Here is a 19,662-nt window from a genome sequence, read left to right as displayed (position 1 = left end):
GCATCTCCTGCCCCAGAGGGGAAGGATCAGGTCCATCCCACTCCTCTCTGAAGGGGGCAGCTGGGCCAGATGGTGGGGCAGCAGCGCAAGTCCTCTCGAGTAGCATCTGTGGGTGTTTGAAGGGATGGTTTTGCTCGCTGACTAAAAGGCTCTGAACTGGGGATCATCCAGCTTCGTGCCTTAGCATCTGCTGCCAGATGAAGGAAGGGTTCCTTGCCAAGAAGATGGCTGGGCTCCTCCCTGTATGCCCAGGCACACGTAAGCTGCTGTACTGCTTGGTTCCCATGCTGGTTGATGGTCAAGGCGTGGGGGATATTGGCGCCGCCAGCAAAACTGCCTCCAAAGGCACAGTCTGTCCCAAGAACTGAATCTGGTGACAGCCTGGATAGATAGCTAGGAGCAAGGTTTTCCTGATCAACCCTAACCTCCAGCCCAGCCTGGATGGATGGAGTGAATAAGCACTCAAGGACCACACAGGCACTTCACCAGCACCACAAAACCCACTTTTCTCTCCCCGATCTGGTTATTCGCTACAGAAGAGCTGCCTCCCCCTTCCCTCCCAAAGGTCTGGCCAGAGACCCGACACACATACCAAAGACACCCCATTGCCCTGGCCCATCCATGCCACCTGCACTCCAGCTTGGCAAGAGCTGAAGGCAGCTTGCTAAATCTTTATTGCAGGGGGAAGGCTCCCTGGTGCAAACTGTCTGGCTGCCGCTGCCAGCGAGGTGCGGGCATGCTGACCCAGCTGCCGCAGGATGCCAGCCTCGGCGGCTGCCAGATGAAATTAGGCTGTGCATAACCTGAGAGGCGTCCTGCAGCGCGTTAATGCGATGACACGCTCCCTGTCACCAGCGGGACCCGCGGGAGCCCTTTTGACCAAGTGTTGGGTGCATCTGCGACAGGCAGCAGGTCTCCAGGAGCCTGAACTTGGTCACATCACTCAGACGATGCTTGGGTAACGCGGCTATTTATAGCACGGAGGAGGTTAGAGGGAGCTCATCTTACCTTGCTCCACCTTCTTCATCCTCTGAGGACCAGGAGCTGATGCAGAAGGTGCCGAGGTGGAGGGGGAAGCGGGGTGATGTGGATGGACACCCCAGGCCCCCTGGCACAGCGCAGGGCAGCCGAGGCGGAGGGAGGGAAGGAAGGCTTTGCAGGGACCAGTGCCGTGCCGTGATCTGAGCACAGACGAGAGGCTGTGTGAGCGCAGACGAGAGCCGGGGAAGCCTGTACTCTATCACACTCTGAGGACTGCTGCGATATGAGCAGAGAGAGGGAAAATCCGGAGCAGAGCTGCCTGCTCGGATGGCAGGAGAAGCCAGCGCCGAGCTGCACAGCACACTGCCTGCCCAGACCTGGCTCCCACAGCCCTGCACAGACTGGGGCAACCTACTCCCTACCTGGGCTGCATTTCAGCTGGGTGCTGAGAGCAAGTAGGGTCTGCACCACCTCCAGAGGGGCTCTGGGACCTCTGCCTGTCCCAGCCCCCATTTCTTTGGGCCAGGCAAGGAGAGCCTTTCCATGCCTTTGCTGTACTCAGCACCTGACCGCTGATCTCCAGTTCGCAGGGCAAGCATGGACCACGGGGACCTGCTGTAGGTCCTTCCTGGCAGCCCAGAGACCTGCCTGCCTGTAGAGTCACACACAGGCATCCCAGCTGATGCAGACCTTGCAGCCACACCAGCCTGCTGAGAAAGCCACTCACCGCCCCAGCTGGGCACCGCTGTGGCCAAGCCAGCTGGAGGTTATTTTACCCAGGAAGAGCACTCTGATTCAGTGCAGCAGGAGACAGGCAGGGCAGTAGCAGCTGACAGAGAAAGCCTGATCCAGCCCTGCCTCATGGCCAAGGCAAAGAAGCCCCTTCTTTTGGAGAGGGGTTGCTGGGGGGAGGCAGCTGCCCCTCTCACACAGCTCTGGGGCTTGGATGGGCTGCAGCTCCTGATGTGCAACAGAAATGGGTTTCCACACAGAGCTTCCTTCCCTCCTCCTCCTTTAAAGCTTTTAGCAGGGAAAAGTCCTTGACCAGGGGGTGAAACACAGCTGCCTTGCACCAGCCATCCTGCTGGGACCCTCCCTGCCACTGCTGAAAATCCAGGCTGGGGAGCAGCTGCAACTGGGAGATCCCCACCACAGCACCCAACATGTCCCAGCAAGTGCTGCTGAGCCAGGGAACAACCCACTCGGTCCCCCAGCTGCTTTAAAAATAGCTCCCCTTCACAAGCAAGCACCCCTGGGCTGGGCAGTTCTCCCTGGGACACCACTGTGCAAAGAGGTCCCCAGGGCTGGTAAGGAGATGGATGCCAGGAGAAAAGCAGCAAGATCTTCAGGGTCAGCTAGTACAAAACACAGATGCTGGGAAGGACAGGCAGGGCCTTGCAACATGCTTTCACAAGCAAGATGCTACAAGCGTGTTTGTGAGGGGTGCTGTACTGCAGAGCCTGGCACAGGCACTTCAGAGCTTACGCTTTGAGTCCTCGTCTATGTTATGCTTGTCTCATCCAGCAGCAGACTGCAGCCTGGCTGCCTGTATCTGAGAAACAGTCACATAATTCCCTACTGTGAGAATAGGTCAAACCCTGAAACTGAAATTCAGATTGCAATGGACTCAAGTTGGGCTGAGGAAGGGCTCTGAGGCTGGCATTGCACCAGAAGAGTCTTCCTTGCCCCACAGCAGTGTAGTGCTCTCCAAAATGTGCCACTTGTTGGCTTCTGTTCTTTCTTGGCAACAGGAGGGCTTCAAACCCTCAAGCACATGCTCCCCTCTTACACTGTCCTGTTCCTTAGAGAATTCCACCCCACCCCACCCCACCCCCCCCGCCCCAGGACTTTCCCAGTTGTCCAAGTCTCAGAAACAAGATGATTCAAAATTGAAGTGGAATAAAATGTCCATGAACAGAAAAATAAGTGATGCTTGGGGCTCAGAGGACCTTGGCAGGGTAGAAAGGGTAAGAAAGGAAGGTCAGACAGGCTGCATAAGGAAGCCATAGTACTAGCTCCTTTTTCTTCCAGATCTCCACCCCAGGCAGCAGAGAAGGCACACCAACTCCCAGGCCAGAGCTTACAGCTGATACTGAAAAAGCATTCAGAAGACTATACCCAAACTGAAAAATGCCTGTATAAACTATGGCCTACCAAAAACCTGAGCCACCATCAGATAAATGGTAACTGTGCACCCGAGTTTGCTGCCATGCTAGATCACTTTGGTGCTGTTAAGCTTCAGACAGTCCTTTTCTAGAAAGCAAGGCATGTCCATCAGGCCTCTGCATCAGTGCATTCAAGCTCTTCTACCTCCCCAGTGATTTACTGAGCCTACAGACTCAAGAGGCAGAGATGCTGGGCACGGGATGACTTGGGACAGCCTAGGTATCCTCCAAGGAAGAACCACCTTCCCTGCTGCAGGCTGCCAGTTACCCTGCCATGCCTGCCCTGAGCTGCTCACAAACAGACTTCCTGGGCCTGAAACATCTGGACTTGGGCTCTGCTTTCCCTGTGGCTACCGTGGTCACTCCCAGTCCCCTTTCATCCTGCAACACACTCTCCTTCCACCATCACTCGCCACCTGAGTCCTTGCCATCACCAGTCTACCCCCAGGATGCTTTCTGGAGGTGCTGCAGTGCTCACAACTGAGAGACACTGATGTATTTAGTCTAAAAATATCTAATTAGATGTTCCAACCACTTCATTATGGCACCGTCATGATAGGACTGCAGGGTCTGGCAGGAACTTGGTGGGTTTGCCTTCACAGCTTTGCAGAGACCAAAGGCAGCACCACACTGACTCCTTGCTGATAACAGGACAGTCTGTCATTAGTCCAGCCTGCTGGCATCACAAATACAGTTATCTGGCTAAACCGATTGTCACTTTGTCATTAGAAAACTTGCTATTTATTTTATAAGAGCATGGTAGGCCTTTGAAATAATTCAATTGCTTCAATTGACTTTGCAGCATGCACTTCATTGGCCTGCAGGGCCACTTTCCATGGCTTCTGCTCTTCAAAGGGCAAGCTGCCAAGAAAGATGGTTTGCAGGAGAGCCTGAACACAGCTTGGTGAGAGGACGAGTCCATCCACCAGCCTGAGGACAGAGAGAAGCTGCCCGGGCTCTGAATTTTCTGGCACCAAAGTGAATGCAACGGATGATTGTCCCTTTGCTAGGCTGCCCAGGAGAACAGAGGGGACAATTCATATCAAGTTGTTTGTGTCAGCAGAGTCAGGCTTGGGTGTTGAGAGGACCACAATGTGGCTGGAGACCCTGGAGTTCCCCTTGGTGCCCAAATTCTCCACAATGCAGTGATAGAGCCCTCCTTGGAGAAGCATGGACACTACATAATGTTCATGGCTGGGTCTAGAGAGAACACACTAGGAAGGGAGCTCTTCATCTCTTGCAAGACTCTGTCTTGCATCTGTGTCCCTTCTTCCTTCTCTGTCCCACCTGCACCAATACCTTGAACTCAGTCTACTCCAGCCCTTCTGAAAGCTCTCCTCCTTCTACAAGCCTCCTCCACGGTAACCTGCCAGAGAAGGAAGAGCTTGGCTTGGAGACCTGCCTCTTTCCCCACCGCATGTGAAAAGCCTGTCCAGCAGCTCTTGAGGGAGCAGGGGTGAGGGGTGTGAAGGCTCATCCAGAGCCAGAGCCCACCTCACCGAGCACCCAGGGACTAGGCAGCAGCACCACTGCTCTAGTCAGCACCTCACTCTGCTGGGTCCTCCCTCATGGGACTGCGCTTTGTCCCCAGTTCACTGCATGCCTGTGGCAGCCTCTCCAGCATTGCAAAGATGAAACAGGAACCAGTGTCGACCAGGAACCACAAGTGCTACGACTGAGAAGGCTCATCTGTACCATAGTCCTCCATGCCCAGTGTCACCCCCACAGGAACTAGAGCCTCCCCACAGGGAAGACACTAACACTGCTCATCACACTGACAGGCTGATCCCTTCGGGTTCACTGCACTTCTGAACACAGGAGAAACACCATGTCCTTCTCAGCAGGTCCTACCCCACTGGGTGGGGAGACCTGGTGAATCACCCTGCCTGATGAGCTGTACAGAGCAGAGCTGGAGCTCCCAGAGATGTGCAGCACCATGTGATTTCTTTAATTACACAGGGACTTAATAGAGTTTGCTGGTAAACACCTTGTAACCACACGTGCCTAGAGATTACTGGGTAATTATGCTTAGTGGATCACCGTGTAACAGGGAGCATGATTTAGGAAAGACAAAAATAACCAAGCAAACATGCTGCATTCATCAGTATCTGTCATGAAGCCTTCCTGCCCAAATGCTTAGCTGGCCAGCCTTTCCTCATGTCTCCTTTCTCAGCTTTCTGAGACTAGGAGAGCCTCCAAGCAGGAATTTGAGAGGTGCCAGGGGTTGGGATGGTCTGGGGAAACTTTCCACTTCGCATACCAAGCCCTCTGCAAGAGCTCTGTGTGCTCCGATAGGCTGTCAGCTGCTCAGAGGAAAGAGGATGGGGGATAGAGGATACTGGTCGTTCCCCCCCCCCCCGAATTAACTTGCCATGAGGACAGATTCTGGTCTCCCTCTTCCAGGTGCATGATGGAGACAGGAGTCTGGCAGATCCCTAGTTTGTGAACCAATTTCAATCACCCATTGCAATGCTGATCCAGAGCCTGCCAAACCTGGTTTGATTTGGGAGTTCACTGGGGTTTCACCTCCCCCAGGAGTTGCGCGTCTTTGCTCAGACCAGCGTGGCCCATAACAATGAAGGGCACCTTGCTCCTGACAAGACCAGTGCCAAGGCTTCCAGCAGCCCCTCTCCCACCCCAACAGAGCTGGACTGAAAGAGACCACGTGCAAATGCCATCACCCATGGGCCCCACCAGGGTAACCCCTACTCACAGACTGTACTCACTGTATGGACCTGCAGCACCCAAACCTGATGGCTACCTTCAAAGCAGCAGAAAGGATTATTCACACTCCTTTCAGAGAGTCTTAAATCCCTGGGGCAGATGACAACTTCAACTCTTTGCCTTTTAATGAGCACAAACACAGCATTGGTCACGTTAAAAATCCCTGCACCAGGCCAGTTTCCAAGGGAGAGGTTGAGCGCAGAATGTGAGAGATTAATGGGTGATTCTAAGGGATGTTCTCTTGGGCAACAGTTTGTACTACAGGATCCAGGTTCAATGGAAGCGCAGAGCAGCACCAATAGATCCATTTATGAATGTATGAATCCATCTGCAACCAATTAGCAGTGCTAACCGGAATGGGAGGTATAAACAGTGTAGCTAGTGTAAATATCAACACTGTGCCCTCCAAATGCTTGCTGCACACCTGGTGAGCCCAGGAGGAGAGGCTGCCTTCCCAGCCAGCACAACCCTTGCACCCTCAGGGCCATCTGGTCTGCTCTGCAGCCCCAGGATATGAGTTTACACCCAACATCACAGGCCTTTTCTTCTTCCCTTTAAAAGCAAGGTCTCCATATGGCTTTGCCTTCCCTGTATCATGGGAGAGCTGACAACATGGGGCCTCCAACCCTGGGACCCATACTGAGGTGAAAAGCAAACCCCTGTCCCCTCAACAAGGGCAGGCAAGACTCCTGTGTGCTGTGCACAAAGCATCTTCAGAGATACACCTGTACAGTCCAGCAAATCCTGCAGAGCTTCCTGGAGGCCTCACAGATAGTTTTGCACAACAGCATGGCTTTAGTTTTGCACAACAGCATGGCTTTAGTTTTGCACAACAGCATGGCTTTAGTTTTGCACAACAGCATGGCTTTAGGCCAGCCAGGGCCCACAGTCCCAGATTTACTGCCTCAGATCAGCTTCAGACAGGATAGAAGCATTATCAAAATGCACCAAGTAAAATGGAAAGGAGTAGTGGGAATCACAGATCAGACGGTGGCATTTTATCCTCAGCTGAGGATTGACCTCATTGACCTGCGAGCCCCCAAATTCTGGTTCTGCAGCCACAGGTACACTTGTATGTCATCACCCCATGCACAATTTGGCTTCATCATCCATCCTCCTCCTCCTGTGTCTCCCTCTTTCCTCATATCTGCACAGGTAGGGTCCTGTGCACCAGGGGAGAGACCAAACTAGGGAGGCTGGAGTGCAGTTGAGCCTGCTGGCTGGGGTCACCACATCTAAGCCCTCAGTCACTACAGGGGCTGGGGGAAACAAACAAACAAAAAGCAACACAGCAGCAGAGCTGGCCATGCCCAAGAGGCAGAGCTGCGAGTAGGGCTGGGAAGCCTCCGACCAACAAGTGGCACCGAGCTCCCCAAGCCATTGGCAGCCAGCAAAGAGCTGCAAAAGCCATTGCAGGTCACCACCAAGTAGCATCAGTGGGGTGAAACAGAGATGAAACAGAGCACACTGACACAAGACTCCTGGGCTCCTTTTTTGCCTTCCAGACACATGGACCCGAGGGATACAGGCTGGATAAGGATGCGCAGAGCTCAGCAAGGCAGCAGCGAGAGGGGAGAGACAGCTTTTGGCAATATTCACACCAGTCACAGAACATGCTGGTAGAAGAGATGGCCCTGCACCCCATGCCTTGCTCACAGAACCAGCTAGTAGAGGATCATGCCGTTGCTAAGAATGGACACGAGCCAGCATTTGGGTATGGGGAGCCCTGCTTTGAGCATCTCAGCTACTGGGAAAGAGTCTGGAAGCCTAACAGGGCAGAGCTCACTGTCTTGCAGGGTTTGCCCAGCCTTTGTACCAGGTGTGGTCCCAAAGGGACCATAAGTAATCCACCCACAGCACAGGGAGTGATTAGCAGATGTTACAAAGTTCCCAAACCTTTACTAAAACATGGCTACTTAGAAAGACATAATGGCAATATTTAGGCAAAGATTGCAAAGCCATCCAAAGGGCTGGGCAACAGCCACAGTGGCAGCCTACTGCTGGCAAATCCAGAAGCTGAGGCACAGCTGAGTGATGTGCCCAAGGTCACAGAGCAAGGCAGTGGCAGAAAGAGGAACACCTCCCAAGAGACTCCTAGCTCTGCACTCACTGCCTGCCTGGTGGCCTGCTCCCATGAGTCATGTCAGAGCCACAGGCAGGCAGCACATTTGGGTTCAGTGGAAGCTCTCTCTATGTGGGGGAGGACAACCCAGTAAAGGAGTTTTGCAGCACAGTCAGATAGCTGTAACATACCAGTGCCATGAACGGCCCTTATCACTATTAGCAGCCAAGCTGGCTAATGAAGAGCTGGAAAGGAATCCCAAAAGGAACCAACACACATTTGTCAAAATTGGCTTAGAGAAACCTTAATGGTCCCACCTGACCACCGTGGTTGCTGACCCCAGCTAGCACTGTGTGCCATCCTAGCCCTCTGCACTGGACCCGAGCTCCTCACCCAGAGAGGCAGAGGGAGGACCCTTTGTTATCAGGCATCCAGCAGGCTCAGAAGGAATCAGTCCCTATTGTTTCCTACCTGGGCACTGCCAGCCCCGCTCCCCCGGGAGGGGGACTAGCTCCTGTCCCAGGTGCGGCTGGTGCAGAGGGCACCTGGAAAGTTTTCTCACCTCTGACACAGCCCAACAGAGCTGGAATCACCTGTTCTGTTGCCTTGCAGCATGCCAAGGCATTTTTCACAGTGTTTTGCTTGGGAACCACCCCAAGCCCTTGGATTGAGAAACCTCAACACACCAATGCAATGGAGAAGTCACTGCTCTGTCGCTTTCTGCCTGGGGGAGTCCTCCAGGAGGAGGGCACCTTCCTTGGGGAGGTTATCCCAGGAGAAAGACCCTCAGGTGGCCATCAGCATCAACTCCTTTGGCTGGGGACTCACTGCTTTTAAAGGACTAGATCAAAGCTGTGCTAGCAAGGTGGGTACAGCTGTCACACATCACATCAGTGAGGAAAAAGAAATTGATTATGACTTGATCAAACCTGATCAATCTTTCCAGACTTTGCAACAAGGACACAAAACCAGAAGTAACCAGACTATTACCAGGTGCCAGTTCTCATCTTGTGCAGCACATTTCCAAGCTCTGCTTCTTTAGCAATTCATACATAGTGCATGAGTGCCTCTGTCCTTGTCTCTCACACACAATAGAAACACCCACATCCCCAACTGCAGAAGGTACGTGTTTTTCAGTATTGCACCTGTGTTTTGCTCATATGCCTGGTTTCTGTGTCTCTCCTTACCGTGCTCCTCCTCCCCATCGACTGTTCCCCCTATGTCCATTTATACGTAGGCAGTGGCATCAGCAAGTGAGCCTGCTGCCTGTCAGAGTGCTCCTGGCTCCCTCTCACCATGTTGCATATCGACATTTTAGTCCATGATCTGCCCTCCAAGCCCCAGAAATACAAGCCAAGAAAAGTACTCAGCGGAGATAAGCACCGTGGCTTAGCACCTACGAAAGAAGGGCCAGCAGAGCCAGACCCTGTCACAAAGCAAAAGGCAGGCAGGCAAATAAAAAAAAGCCATCCCATGGGGCTTGTCAACCCTGTTGTGACATTTTCTTTCCAATTCCTCCCAGCCAAATCAGTGCCATACCAGCCCCGTTCCCCCAGCAAAGGCAAGGGAAAGCCGTACTTACTGCTAGTGCTCATCTTGCCGGTCCTCCTCCGTCCTTCTCATTCAACAAAGGGGGCAAAGATGCTCTTGAAATCCTCTTTCTCCTCCGCCGCCCCCCGTCAGCGGCAGGAGGTCGCCTCTCTCCTTCCTAGGAGAAATATTTCTCTGCGATCCGCCGGCTAACGCATCCCAAGGCAGCTCCGCGACCCAGCACGGCTGTCCCCCCGCCTCTCCCTCCCGAGCTGCCGGACGGCAAGGTCAAGGCTGTCGGCGGCCGGGAGGGGGCGAGGCGGGAAGGGGGACGGCCCAGGGGAAGGGTCCCGGCGGAGCCGCCGCGTCCCGGCCGAGGCGCTGCCATGCACTGCGGAGCGCGGCCGCGGCCGCCGCTCTTATAGCGGGGTGTGGGGACGCGCAGCGCCGCGCAGCGCCGCGCCTCTCCCCGCCCCGCCCCGCCCCGGCGGCTCAGCCCGCGGACGGCCGCGCCGGGCGGGGCAGCGCGGAGCGGCGCGGAGGGCAGCGCGGGGGGCAGCGCCGGCGGGGGGCGGCGGCGGCGGCGGCCCGGCCCGGCCCCGGGGGGGCGGCTGCGGGACTCGCCGCCTCGGCACCGCCGCCATCTGCTGGGCACCGCCTGCCCGCTGCCCTGCCTGCGGTCCTGCCTCCGCTCCGGCCCTGCCCGCTGCGCTACCTTGCCCTTCCTCGCCGCCCCGTCTTCGGTCTTGCGCGCTCGCCCTGCCCGGGCACCTACTCGCCTCCCTGCCTGCAGCTCCCGGGCTCTCCAGGCTGGTCCCTCCTTGCCACGGAGCTCCCACCCAGCCCTGGCTGAGACCGGCTGCCGGTCCCGCACCGCTCACTCCCCGCCTTGGCCCTGCGGTGGCTGAGCGTGCGAAGAAACGCTGTCCCAGGACGGGGCGGGGGGGGGGGGATACCATTTATGCAGAAAAATCAGATTGCCTCTAGTGCCGAGGTTGCCCTCCAGCAGCCGTCCAGGCTGGCCACCCCCGCCTGTCCCGGCAGTGCCACGCGAGGCAGCCCCGGGTGCCCATCCCACGCCGGGAGCGGGGAGGGGGCTGTGGGTGTCTGCGGGGGCACCTGGCTGCAGGACGGAGAGGGGCTCTTCCCTCAGCAAACAGCAAGGAGCCTTCTCTGCTTGGCAGCACGTCAGGGTTCCCTGGAAGGGCTTCAAAGCCATTAGCTCCCTGTTTTGTTTGTGAGATGCTATCCGTCAGGATAAAGCCTTCCCCAGCGGAGCTGCTCCCGGGGTGCGAGCGGAGCGGGGCTGTGCCTGCCCTGCCTGCGGAGCCCCCGAGAAGCTGCGCTGCGATTCAGAGGCGAGCTACGATCTTGCCACTAATGAAAGGGGTTTTTCATGCAGCGTGACAGCCTCCACATCTCTCCCGCTCCTGGGGCTGGAGTGCCGCCCGGAGAGGGCCTTTTGCTTTCCCTTTCTCTTGCTGGTTTGTTTGCGGCAGCAGATGTTTGCGGTGACATGACAAGACAGGTAGCAGGTCGTGTGAGCTACGCCTGTGCTGCCGGTAAGGCAGCCAGCTCGCTGCAAGCCCTGCTGCCTGTCCCCTTCGGCTCTGTCCCCTCCCCAGAGGTGGCGGGTGGGTGGGAAGAGTGGGACCAGCAGCAGGGCCGGGGGTCCCTGCAGGGCTGGGGGGAACAGGCAAGGGGAAAGCAGTACTGCTGATTCAGCACGGCTCGGGCTGACCCGTGGCGCAGATTTGGGGCCCTCGGTGAAGCTTCCCTGCTCCTGACAAGTGCCCGGGGTGTCCCCTTGTCCAGAGAAGAGCGCAGGGCCCCGTCGCAGCGATGCTCACGCCTATCGTATCAATAACGTCCGTTCGGGGAGTCAATAAAGCAGATACGATGTGAGCTGGTCCCCACGGTTCAGTGAGCTAATTAAGCTTCTTCCGCTGACCTGGTTTCCAAATCTTGTTAACTTGCTGCCTTCAGAACAACTTGAAATTTCCAGCAGAGACAGACTGGGATTGAAGAGGGCTGCGCGGGAGGACAGGGCGCTTTGGCAGAGCTCAGGGGGCACCGGCTCAGAACCTCTTCCCCTTCGTCCCCTCCCAGCACCGCAGCGCTGTGCCACGGGTAAGGGGCAGTGGGTGCCGCCAGCGGGGCAGGCTGGCAGGGCTTCGGGTCCCCCCCGCCATGGTTTTTTGGCACTTGTGAGCTGACGGCAGGGAGCTCAAATTCCTGCCACCCCCCCACCTTGGCCAGTGGCTCCTGTGCAGGGACCTGGCCGCCAGCTGGGCTGCAGCAGGGGCCCGTGGTGCAGGGCGCTGGTTGGAGCCCCTCACCATCAGCACTGTCCCAGGGTGTTTTGGAATAAAAGGGTGCTAGGGATGCCTGAGACAAGAAGTCAGAAATGAGGAAATGTCAGGATGTTAACGCAGCCTCCTTTCATCCCTTTGTGTCTGTGCATTGCAACACAGTCTTTCACGGCAATTATTAGATGCGTATTTTTCCCATAAGGCGCCTGCCTCATTCAGTACCCAGCATGTACCACGTAGCTCACGCTGTGCAGAGGATGCTGCTGCCTGCAGGACCCTGCATCGTTCAGTGAAAAGGGACATAGTAGTGATGGGGGTAAGAGGATGGAAGAGAAAAAGGTGCTAATTTAATTTAATTTTACTGACTATTTCCCTGGACACTGGGCTTCTTATCCCTGCCTCCGTGCCCTTGTGAGATACTGAGAGAGTCACCTGAACCAAACTTTCCCCACCCGGTCGATAATTGTGTTTCTTCTTTCCCTCATGCCCGACTCAAACACCGGCTGGCTGATCACTGGGAGAGCTGGAAGTTGCTGACTGCATGTGGAATCACTGGGAGCTGGGCTCGAAATGTATCTTGTGCTATACCAACACCAGGAACTCGGAGAAATCAGGCTCACTGCCTCTCCCACCAGTGGCTTGGGTAGCCACCACCCATGTGTTTCTGTGTGAGGCTGCACTCAGCTGCTGTCCCTGGGAAGGGATGTTGGTCCCCAGGGCTGGAGGGGGAGCCCCCATACCACTGCCGCAGAGCGGGGTGCCTGGGGAAAGCCCTGGGGAAGGGGATCCCTCCTCACTCCTACGTGACTTGGGGACCAGGTGAGGAGTGGAGAGGGGAATGCAAGGGAAATATTGGATAGCAGGTCCCAAGGCCAGGAGAGACAGGGTTACGAGAGGTCAGAGAGTTAAATGATCACGTAAGCATCTCTGTCCTCAAAGCGCATGGGGGGATGGTTCATCAACAGCCTTAGCTCTGGCATTTTTGGTTTACTTGAAGCCATAGCATCCCTTTCAGCACACCTAGGTACAGACACATGCATACATACGTATTTGCAAACACATACATACAGTCATATGGAACAGCTTTCAGAGGTCTCTCTGTAGGAGCCCCAGGCTTTCCACCCACTTTCTTTCCCCTTCAACTGGTAGTCATCTTGGTGAACAGCCTTCACGGCTGAATCACAGTTGCAGGAGGAGTGGAAATGCCTTGGCCAGAGATCCCAGCTGCAGCCCTTGCTCCAGGGTGCCGTAGCACAAATGTATCTGTCTGTCCCAGAGGCACCAGCTGGCCGAACATGTCCCTGCCAGCCCAAGCTCCCAGCAGACCTGCCTGCATGTGCGCTGGCAGCAAAAAGCTCTCCTTTCTCAGCAAGAAGATTTAAGGCCAAACAACGGCAGCGAGATGCCCGTGGGGACCCCAGCACGGCGCAGCCCGACGCCTCGCGCGAAGCACTGGGCAGGCTGCAGAGAAGCAGGACTCTGACTCATCGGAAGCTGGTGACATTTTCCAAAAAAAGCCTGTAAGTCCAGGGCTGTAATGTTCCCAAAAGGCAGCAGAGAAGCCTAAGGGGTCTGGAGACCCCATTATACCACAGCACATGGTCTGTGTCATGGGATGGAGGAAATTCTGCCTCACTGGGCAGTTCTCCACCCATTTTTCTCTTGTTCCCTGCCTCCCTATGAGGTGGGATCTGGCAGAGGTGAAGTGAGGAGTGGTCAGATGCTGCTGCCTGCTGCCCCGGTGCAAAGCCAGACTCGCTGTTCTGGTGATGACAGAATTACTTTCAGATGGTGTAGGTCAGAATTTTACTTTGGGAATCCCTGGAAAACATAGCAACTGGCACCAGAGGCAATGAACTGGGCAGTGGGTGTTTTAAGAGGGGGCCCTGGGAGGCTATGGTGGGACCTGACAGCACAGTTGGTGCCTCATCCAGCGCAGGACCCCACTCCTTTTCCTCAGTGACAGCAACCACCAAGTCATTCACCAGTGGTTTGGCTTTCTTCCAGTTACACAGCAGCACAACAGCCCTTCCCAGCAATTCCCCGTGTCGGCAGGAGGAGTCACAGACAGGCAGAGGCAGATGTTCCCCAGGCTGCCTGCATTAAAGTGATAATCAAATGATAGATTATTTTCAAGCAAACTCGCATTTTCAGTCATTAATTTTAGTGCTGTGCAAATAGCTTCAGCGAGAAAAAATACCCAGACAGTGAAGAATGGTTGTGAGCTGGATCTGCTCCAGGCCATGCTGGTGAGCACCATAGCCCATCTGTAACCTGCAGCCATCCTGCAAAGCCAGGAAGGGACACCTACGCCGTGCACAGGAGGAGCTACAGGTCCTCTGGCATTATCCATCTTACCATCACAGGTGCCGAGTCCCTAGGTCAAGTGCAACAAATGTTCCCCAATCAGAAGCAGATGAGTGAAAACAGTGCTGCAGAAGCTCTAGGGTGACTTGTCTGCATGTTGGGAGTGCTGGGCTTTCACCTCGCCTCCTGAAAGATCAGGGCACCGGGAGAAGACTGGTGCTGCACGATCTGCCTAAGGAAGGGGTGGTGGCAAAGGCTTCAGGGCATTGGAAACCAGTGTTTGTCCTAAAACCTGCAAGAGTCTTTCACTCTCTTGCCCTTCAGGAGAGCTAATGTCCCTGTGCAGACCTCTGCCGCAGCAGCGTGCCGCAAAAGCCGAAGAGCATACTGTTGTGTCACGCGGCAAGGCTGGGGCTCCCAGGCAATATCAGGGCTTATTGCCTGAGGTCAGGCATCTTGGGGCTGCTTCGTTTCCCCTTCTGCATGTGTAGCTGAGTAGCTGAGCACACCATGCTGGTGCGGTCCCTGCTCCCGGCCCCGCTGCAGGGCCAGCGAGGACCCACTGGGGTCGGCTGCCCCGCAAAGCCTGGCTAGCGGTTCCTGCCAAGCAGCATCAGCAAAGCAATGCAAAGGGAGATTTATACCAGCCGCAGCTCTGGCCCCCAAGGTACCTGACCTGCTTTCCCATTGCCAACTATGTTTCAACCCATTAAAGGTCATCGGAAGTTGGGTTTATTTTTAGTTTTCCCTTTTAAGTTGCCCTGAAGCAGCGAGGACTGATGGAAGGAAGAAACATCCTCCCTCCCATCAGCCGTTAGGTCAGGATCCCGAGATGTTGTTAATGGACAGCCTTGCCTATCACGAGCCACTTGTGAGAAGCCCAGCCCTTGGACCTCTCCGCTCGTGGAAGCTGGCTGGCACCCCCCCATCTTCCCAGAGCTCCTTGGGGAGCACCACCTTCTCAGAAAGAGCAATTTAGCCTTGGCAAATGCTGCTTCTTTCTCATTGCTGGAGTGCTGTTATCATGATAACTTGTTTTTCCTTTTGTTCCTCATATTGTTTCATGGGGAAACTGAGAATCAGGGTGATGCTGGGAGAATCTGGGGGACCTTCAGACCGGAGCATGGCACTCCTCACTCTGGGGGCTGGTGGCAAAGCTCAGACCAGGTCTCCGGACCATGCTGCCCGTACAGTTCAGAAGGAGACCAAATGATGTAATTAAGAAAAGATAATTTATTTTTACACTTCTAAGCATATGAAATACTGCAGAATGGCTAGCCTCGGGTAAGCAGCGGGTTATCTCTTTTTCTAGGAAATCATGCATTTTTTTTCCCCCGGTCTAAAAAAGGAATGCAGACACTTAAAATAAATTCCCTGAGAACAAAACTGAGAAAACACAACGGGATTTGAATCAAAGTGTTTGGATTAATTAGTTTAAACTGAAAGCTTTCATTCTGATTTCAGCCTCGGCTTTATGTACAAAAAATTAAAGCAGCAAAGCTCTGTAAGTTGAAAAATCAAAATGTTCCACCCTGAAAATATCAAAATGAGATGCTTAGCCTCACTGAGCTGCTTTGTTGCTTTCTAAAAGGAAGTGGCATCAAGACCAACACCTTTACAAGCAGCTTGGATCATTAAGAGCTTCAAAAAAACCTAGATCAGCATAAGCAATTAATATCTTAATCAGTTTTTCTCTTTTTCTTTTCTAGAGGAAAGTCTAAAAATATTGGGTTTTTTTCCAAAATTATCAACATATTTCTTTAAATATGTTCCCTTTACTGTATGGTTAAGCTTGAGCTTGAGCTGTGTGAATTAGATGGAGTGGTTCATACAAATCATGTCTTTGCTCAGGCTCCATGGCGAGCACTGCTCGTATCAACGCTTGCTGGGCTGGCGGTGGGGAAAGCAGCACTGGATTTGCTTTTTGGTGCTGTATGTGTGGGAGATGGCTATTCAGCCCCTTGCAACTCATATCGTGGATGTTGGAAGGAAAAGTAATGTGGAGGTTGGGATTTTATACATTTGTAGTCTAAAGATGACCAAAATGCATTTTTGTGACCATTTTCCTACTGTGGGTGAAATTGAAAAATGAAAAATTGGAGATCTGGGGGGTTGTGCTCACTTTGTCATTTTTAGTTCTCCTTCCTCGTCCTGTTCATTTCTGTTTCAATGGCAAAATAGGAACAGGGCAAAAGCAGAGGACAATAATAAAGGAAAAGAGAGACTAGAAGGGAGAAATATAGGGAAATTGAGAAGTTAAAATGAAATATTTAGAAAGTTTGATTTTCCTTTGGAAACCTCTCCAAGGAGAACAACTTGGATGTTTTGAGCAGGTTTTGCTTCTGATTTTCAGGCAGCTCTATGCAATGCAGCACCTGAACAACCTTGGCTGCACATCCCAGGCGGGATTTGCCTGGCGTGTTACCTGACCTGTAGCGTCTTTAACACAGAGGCAATAAAATCACCGCTGGAAATGAGTGCGGCTTCACTGACTGCTCGTTAGCGCGGTGCGCAGAGGCTGGCTTTTGCAAGTCAGCAGCCGGCGGTTCGCAGCCGTGTGCTCGCAGCAGCCCTTTGCGGGTGGACTCCAGCGAGTCATCTTCTCCAGAGATATCCTCCGGACCAGCCTGGTCACGCTCTTGTGCCCCGCTGAGCCCGACGTTGCCGCTTGGGATGTCGGTCCCCTATTTCGGAGCCTTGCCCCGTTTTTCTCCTTGCAAGCCCCGTTTCGCGGTCCCACAGCGCTTGCCCCATCCCGGGGTTATTTCCCCACGGCGTGGTGCAGGTGCTGGTGCCCGGGGGCTGTGGGCAGCAGGGCTGGGGCCTGGCCCCAAACCCATTTTGGCAAAGGCTTGGACCGCGTGGGGAGCTGGACTCTGGTGGCGCGGTAGCTGCTGCCATCTAATGGCTCTGGCAATTAATATGCAAGAAAGGGAGAGCCCGGCTGCACCGTGCACCGCCACCGGCGTGGGAACTATCAGGTAACGAGCTCTCCCGTGGGGCTGCTGGGGGGCACACGGAGGTGGAAAAGCAGCACGATGTCCCGTAAGGTGACAGTGGGCACAGAGGGGAAGGCAGAGGTCCGGCGTTCCTGTTTCAAGATCCTTAGAGGTGATGCTTGCTGGTCCCAGCAGCTTTGCCCTTCCTGGGGGAGGTCGAATGCAGCATCACACCCTGCCGCCTGCAAACTCATGGAAGTAGCAGGATTTCCATGCTGAAGGTCTGCGTCCCAAACTCACCTCGAGAGATGCGCTGGGAGTCTCCCAGCAGACAAGAGCATCCCTCAGCCGATCGGCCCTTTTGCGGCGGGGAGCTGGGCAATGCCGCGAGTCCCAGGCGGGGCTGTGCTCCCAACACCAGCTGTGCCCGGTGCTGGAGGTCCCTGGATGGCAGACTCCCAGCCTCCCAGATGGGGACCCCCAGTTCAGTCTGCAACTCCAGCTCAGATTGACCTCTCATGGACACGTAGCCCTGATGCAATGGCTTTCTGAGCATCTTTGCAAAGAAAGGCACAGTTCCACCTTTTTTCCATTTTATTGGATGGGAATAGCACAGCCTCTGGGGTAGCAACAGCTCCCCAACGCAGAGGGGACACATCAGAGAGACCTTCCTCTGCTGTCCCCAGCACAGCCTGATAGCCAGCGGCTACCTGGGGCCACAGGAAAACCTGTCCAGCACATACAAGGTCACAGAGCAAAAGCTGTGACAGCTGCTTGCACATAGCTGTGTTCAGCCAGTGCTTTCCCTGTGTCCCTCTGGCCGGTGAGCAGCCACCTCACGTGGGCTAGCAGAGAGGATCCCCTTGAGGTCGCTCCAGGTCCAGAGAGGTGGGCAAGGCAGGAGGGCTCCCAGTCAGATCCTGCCTGAGTTCACCACCCCAACGTGGGCTGCAGGCATTTATCTGCACCCCAGGTCCTGCCTGGCCATACTCAGGGAGGTGTCAGTGCCCCTCAGAGGCTGGCAGCTGCCTACAAGCTACCTGCCATCAATTCTCCTGCATTATTGATAGGGTTAAGGCCATTTAATGTTCTGGCCAGTGCTGGGCAGAGATACTTCCAGCCTGGGAAAAGAGCAGGGATAAAAGGCCAAGGAGAGAAGCTGTGACTGGATGGGGCAGCAGGAAGGGTGGGGCTGGGGGACCTCTGTGCAGCAGCTCTTCCATCAGTCAAGAGAGATCAGGTGGCCAAGAGACACTTTTTGTCACCTGGGGACCCTCTTCTGCTGTGGAGACGGGGTAGGTCTGGCTGCCAGCTGTGAGTCTGTTCTTGTGGGGCTGATTCCTGGGGTGGGTGGCCATCTTGACTGGGTGCACAGCAGGGCCAGGCTTCACAGCGGTGGGAGAGCTGAGAAAGCGGTGTTGGGGGTGAGAGGGGGCACAATGGCTCCAGGGGAGGCACTGGTTAGAGGGGCGGTGGGAACGGCTCCTCTTCTGCAGGTTACATGGAGAGCAGCCCCTGCTCCATCCCAGGAGAGTCAGGGGTCTGGGACTGGGCTGCCTGGGGATGTGGGATAAGCTGAGAACGTCAGAAGCTCATGACACATGTCCTGGTGTCCCCCTGTGCTCTCCGCTGGGCGCAGGTGTCCTTGTGCAGGATGGAGTCGCTGTGCGGCAGAGAGCCTGGCACCTCACCCCTCATCCCTGCAACCTTGTCGTAGTGCAGGCAGGAGAGACCTGACAGGAGTCAGAGGGAGCTGGGAGGAGTAACCTGAGGGTGCGCGGTGGTTTCATGAGCTGTTAGCTCAGATCTTGCAGAGGACATGAGGTCTGGGCTACCTATGCGACCTTGGAAGAAGCTGTTCTAGAGGCAGAAAGAGGTTTTCCCTGAGAGTCCTGTGCCTAAAAACTGCTGTGATGTCTGATGCTGTGGCTGTCCCCGCTGCAACCATTGCCAAAGCAGTGGCGGTGCTGGAAGGTGCTGTAGCTCTGCCTGTGCCTGGGCGAGGGTGCCTGAGCAAGGCAGCGTGCTGGAGCAGTGACTGCTGGGGGCAGGATGGCCGAGGAAGGGATGCAATGGTCAAATGGGCTCAAAAAGGCCTTGAGAGGCAGCCTCATGGGGCTGTATGCTTGCAAATGCTATTCCTTGCTGCTTTCCTAAACCTTATCATTAAGCTCTCTATAGCGAAACTGGTGCCTCTGAGACACCTGCACATGGAGTATTACAGTGGGGCTTTCCCTGACGCCTCCAAACCTTCCTGCAAGCTGAACTGGAAAAAACCCAAGATGTTTGCACAGGGGTGAACTAGAAGGCTCCTTTCAGCAACAGTGCCAGGCAGGGGCTGTAGCGATCTTCAAACCCTGGAGCTCAGCTGGCTGGCTCTGGTCCTTCCTTCTTCCTTCCCATGCCTTATCTGTGGCCTCCACTTCCCTGGCTCTGTCTCCATACAGTCTGGAGGCTCCCCTGGGTGGTGACGCCGCGCCGCTGCCTTTGAAGCGGTGGTCATGTCCAGAGAGCCGCAGGCAGGAGCAGGGACGATGCTCGGGGTTCATACCCCAATGCCAGGGAGGACACCCCAAAGCAGCAGCCCGGGCTGCTCCCTGCACAGCTCCCCAGCGCAGGGGTGGCCGCTGTATGGGCCGAAG

At 55.1% G+C, this 19,662-nt stretch overlaps 1 protein-coding gene across 13 annotated transcripts in view; it reads right to left on the bottom strand.

Moving 5' to 3' along the window:
- The window catches only part of ABLIM3 (actin binding LIM protein family member 3), a 57,038-nt gene extending 47,041 nt beyond the window's left edge, over positions 1 to 9,997 (bottom strand). For 4 of the 13 annotated variants that reach the window (XM_075056527.1, XM_075056539.1, XM_075056540.1 and 1 more), the window contains exon 1: positions 9,515 to 9,994. In XM_075056527.1, coding sequence (XP_074912628.1) covers positions 9,515 to 9,527 — 13 coding nt within the window. In that variant the 5' untranslated portion in view covers positions 9,528 to 9,994. Of the gene's footprint in view, positions 1 to 9,514 lie in introns of all 13 variants that reach the window. The other 9 variants (XM_075056528.1, XM_075056529.1, XM_075056532.1 and 6 more) reach the window with 5 other exon arrangements.
- Between the last annotated feature and the right edge of the window lie 9,665 nt (positions 9,998 to 19,662).

The sequence above is a fragment of the Buteo buteo genome, chromosome 24 (assembly GCF_964188355.1).
Source record: "Buteo buteo chromosome 24, bButBut1.hap1.1, whole genome shotgun sequence".
NCBI classification, from domain to species: domain Eukaryota; kingdom Metazoa; phylum Chordata; class Aves; order Accipitriformes; family Accipitridae; genus Buteo; species Buteo buteo.
Note: the sequence above shows the minus strand (reverse complement) of the source record. Positions and strands in the feature narration are given on the sequence as shown.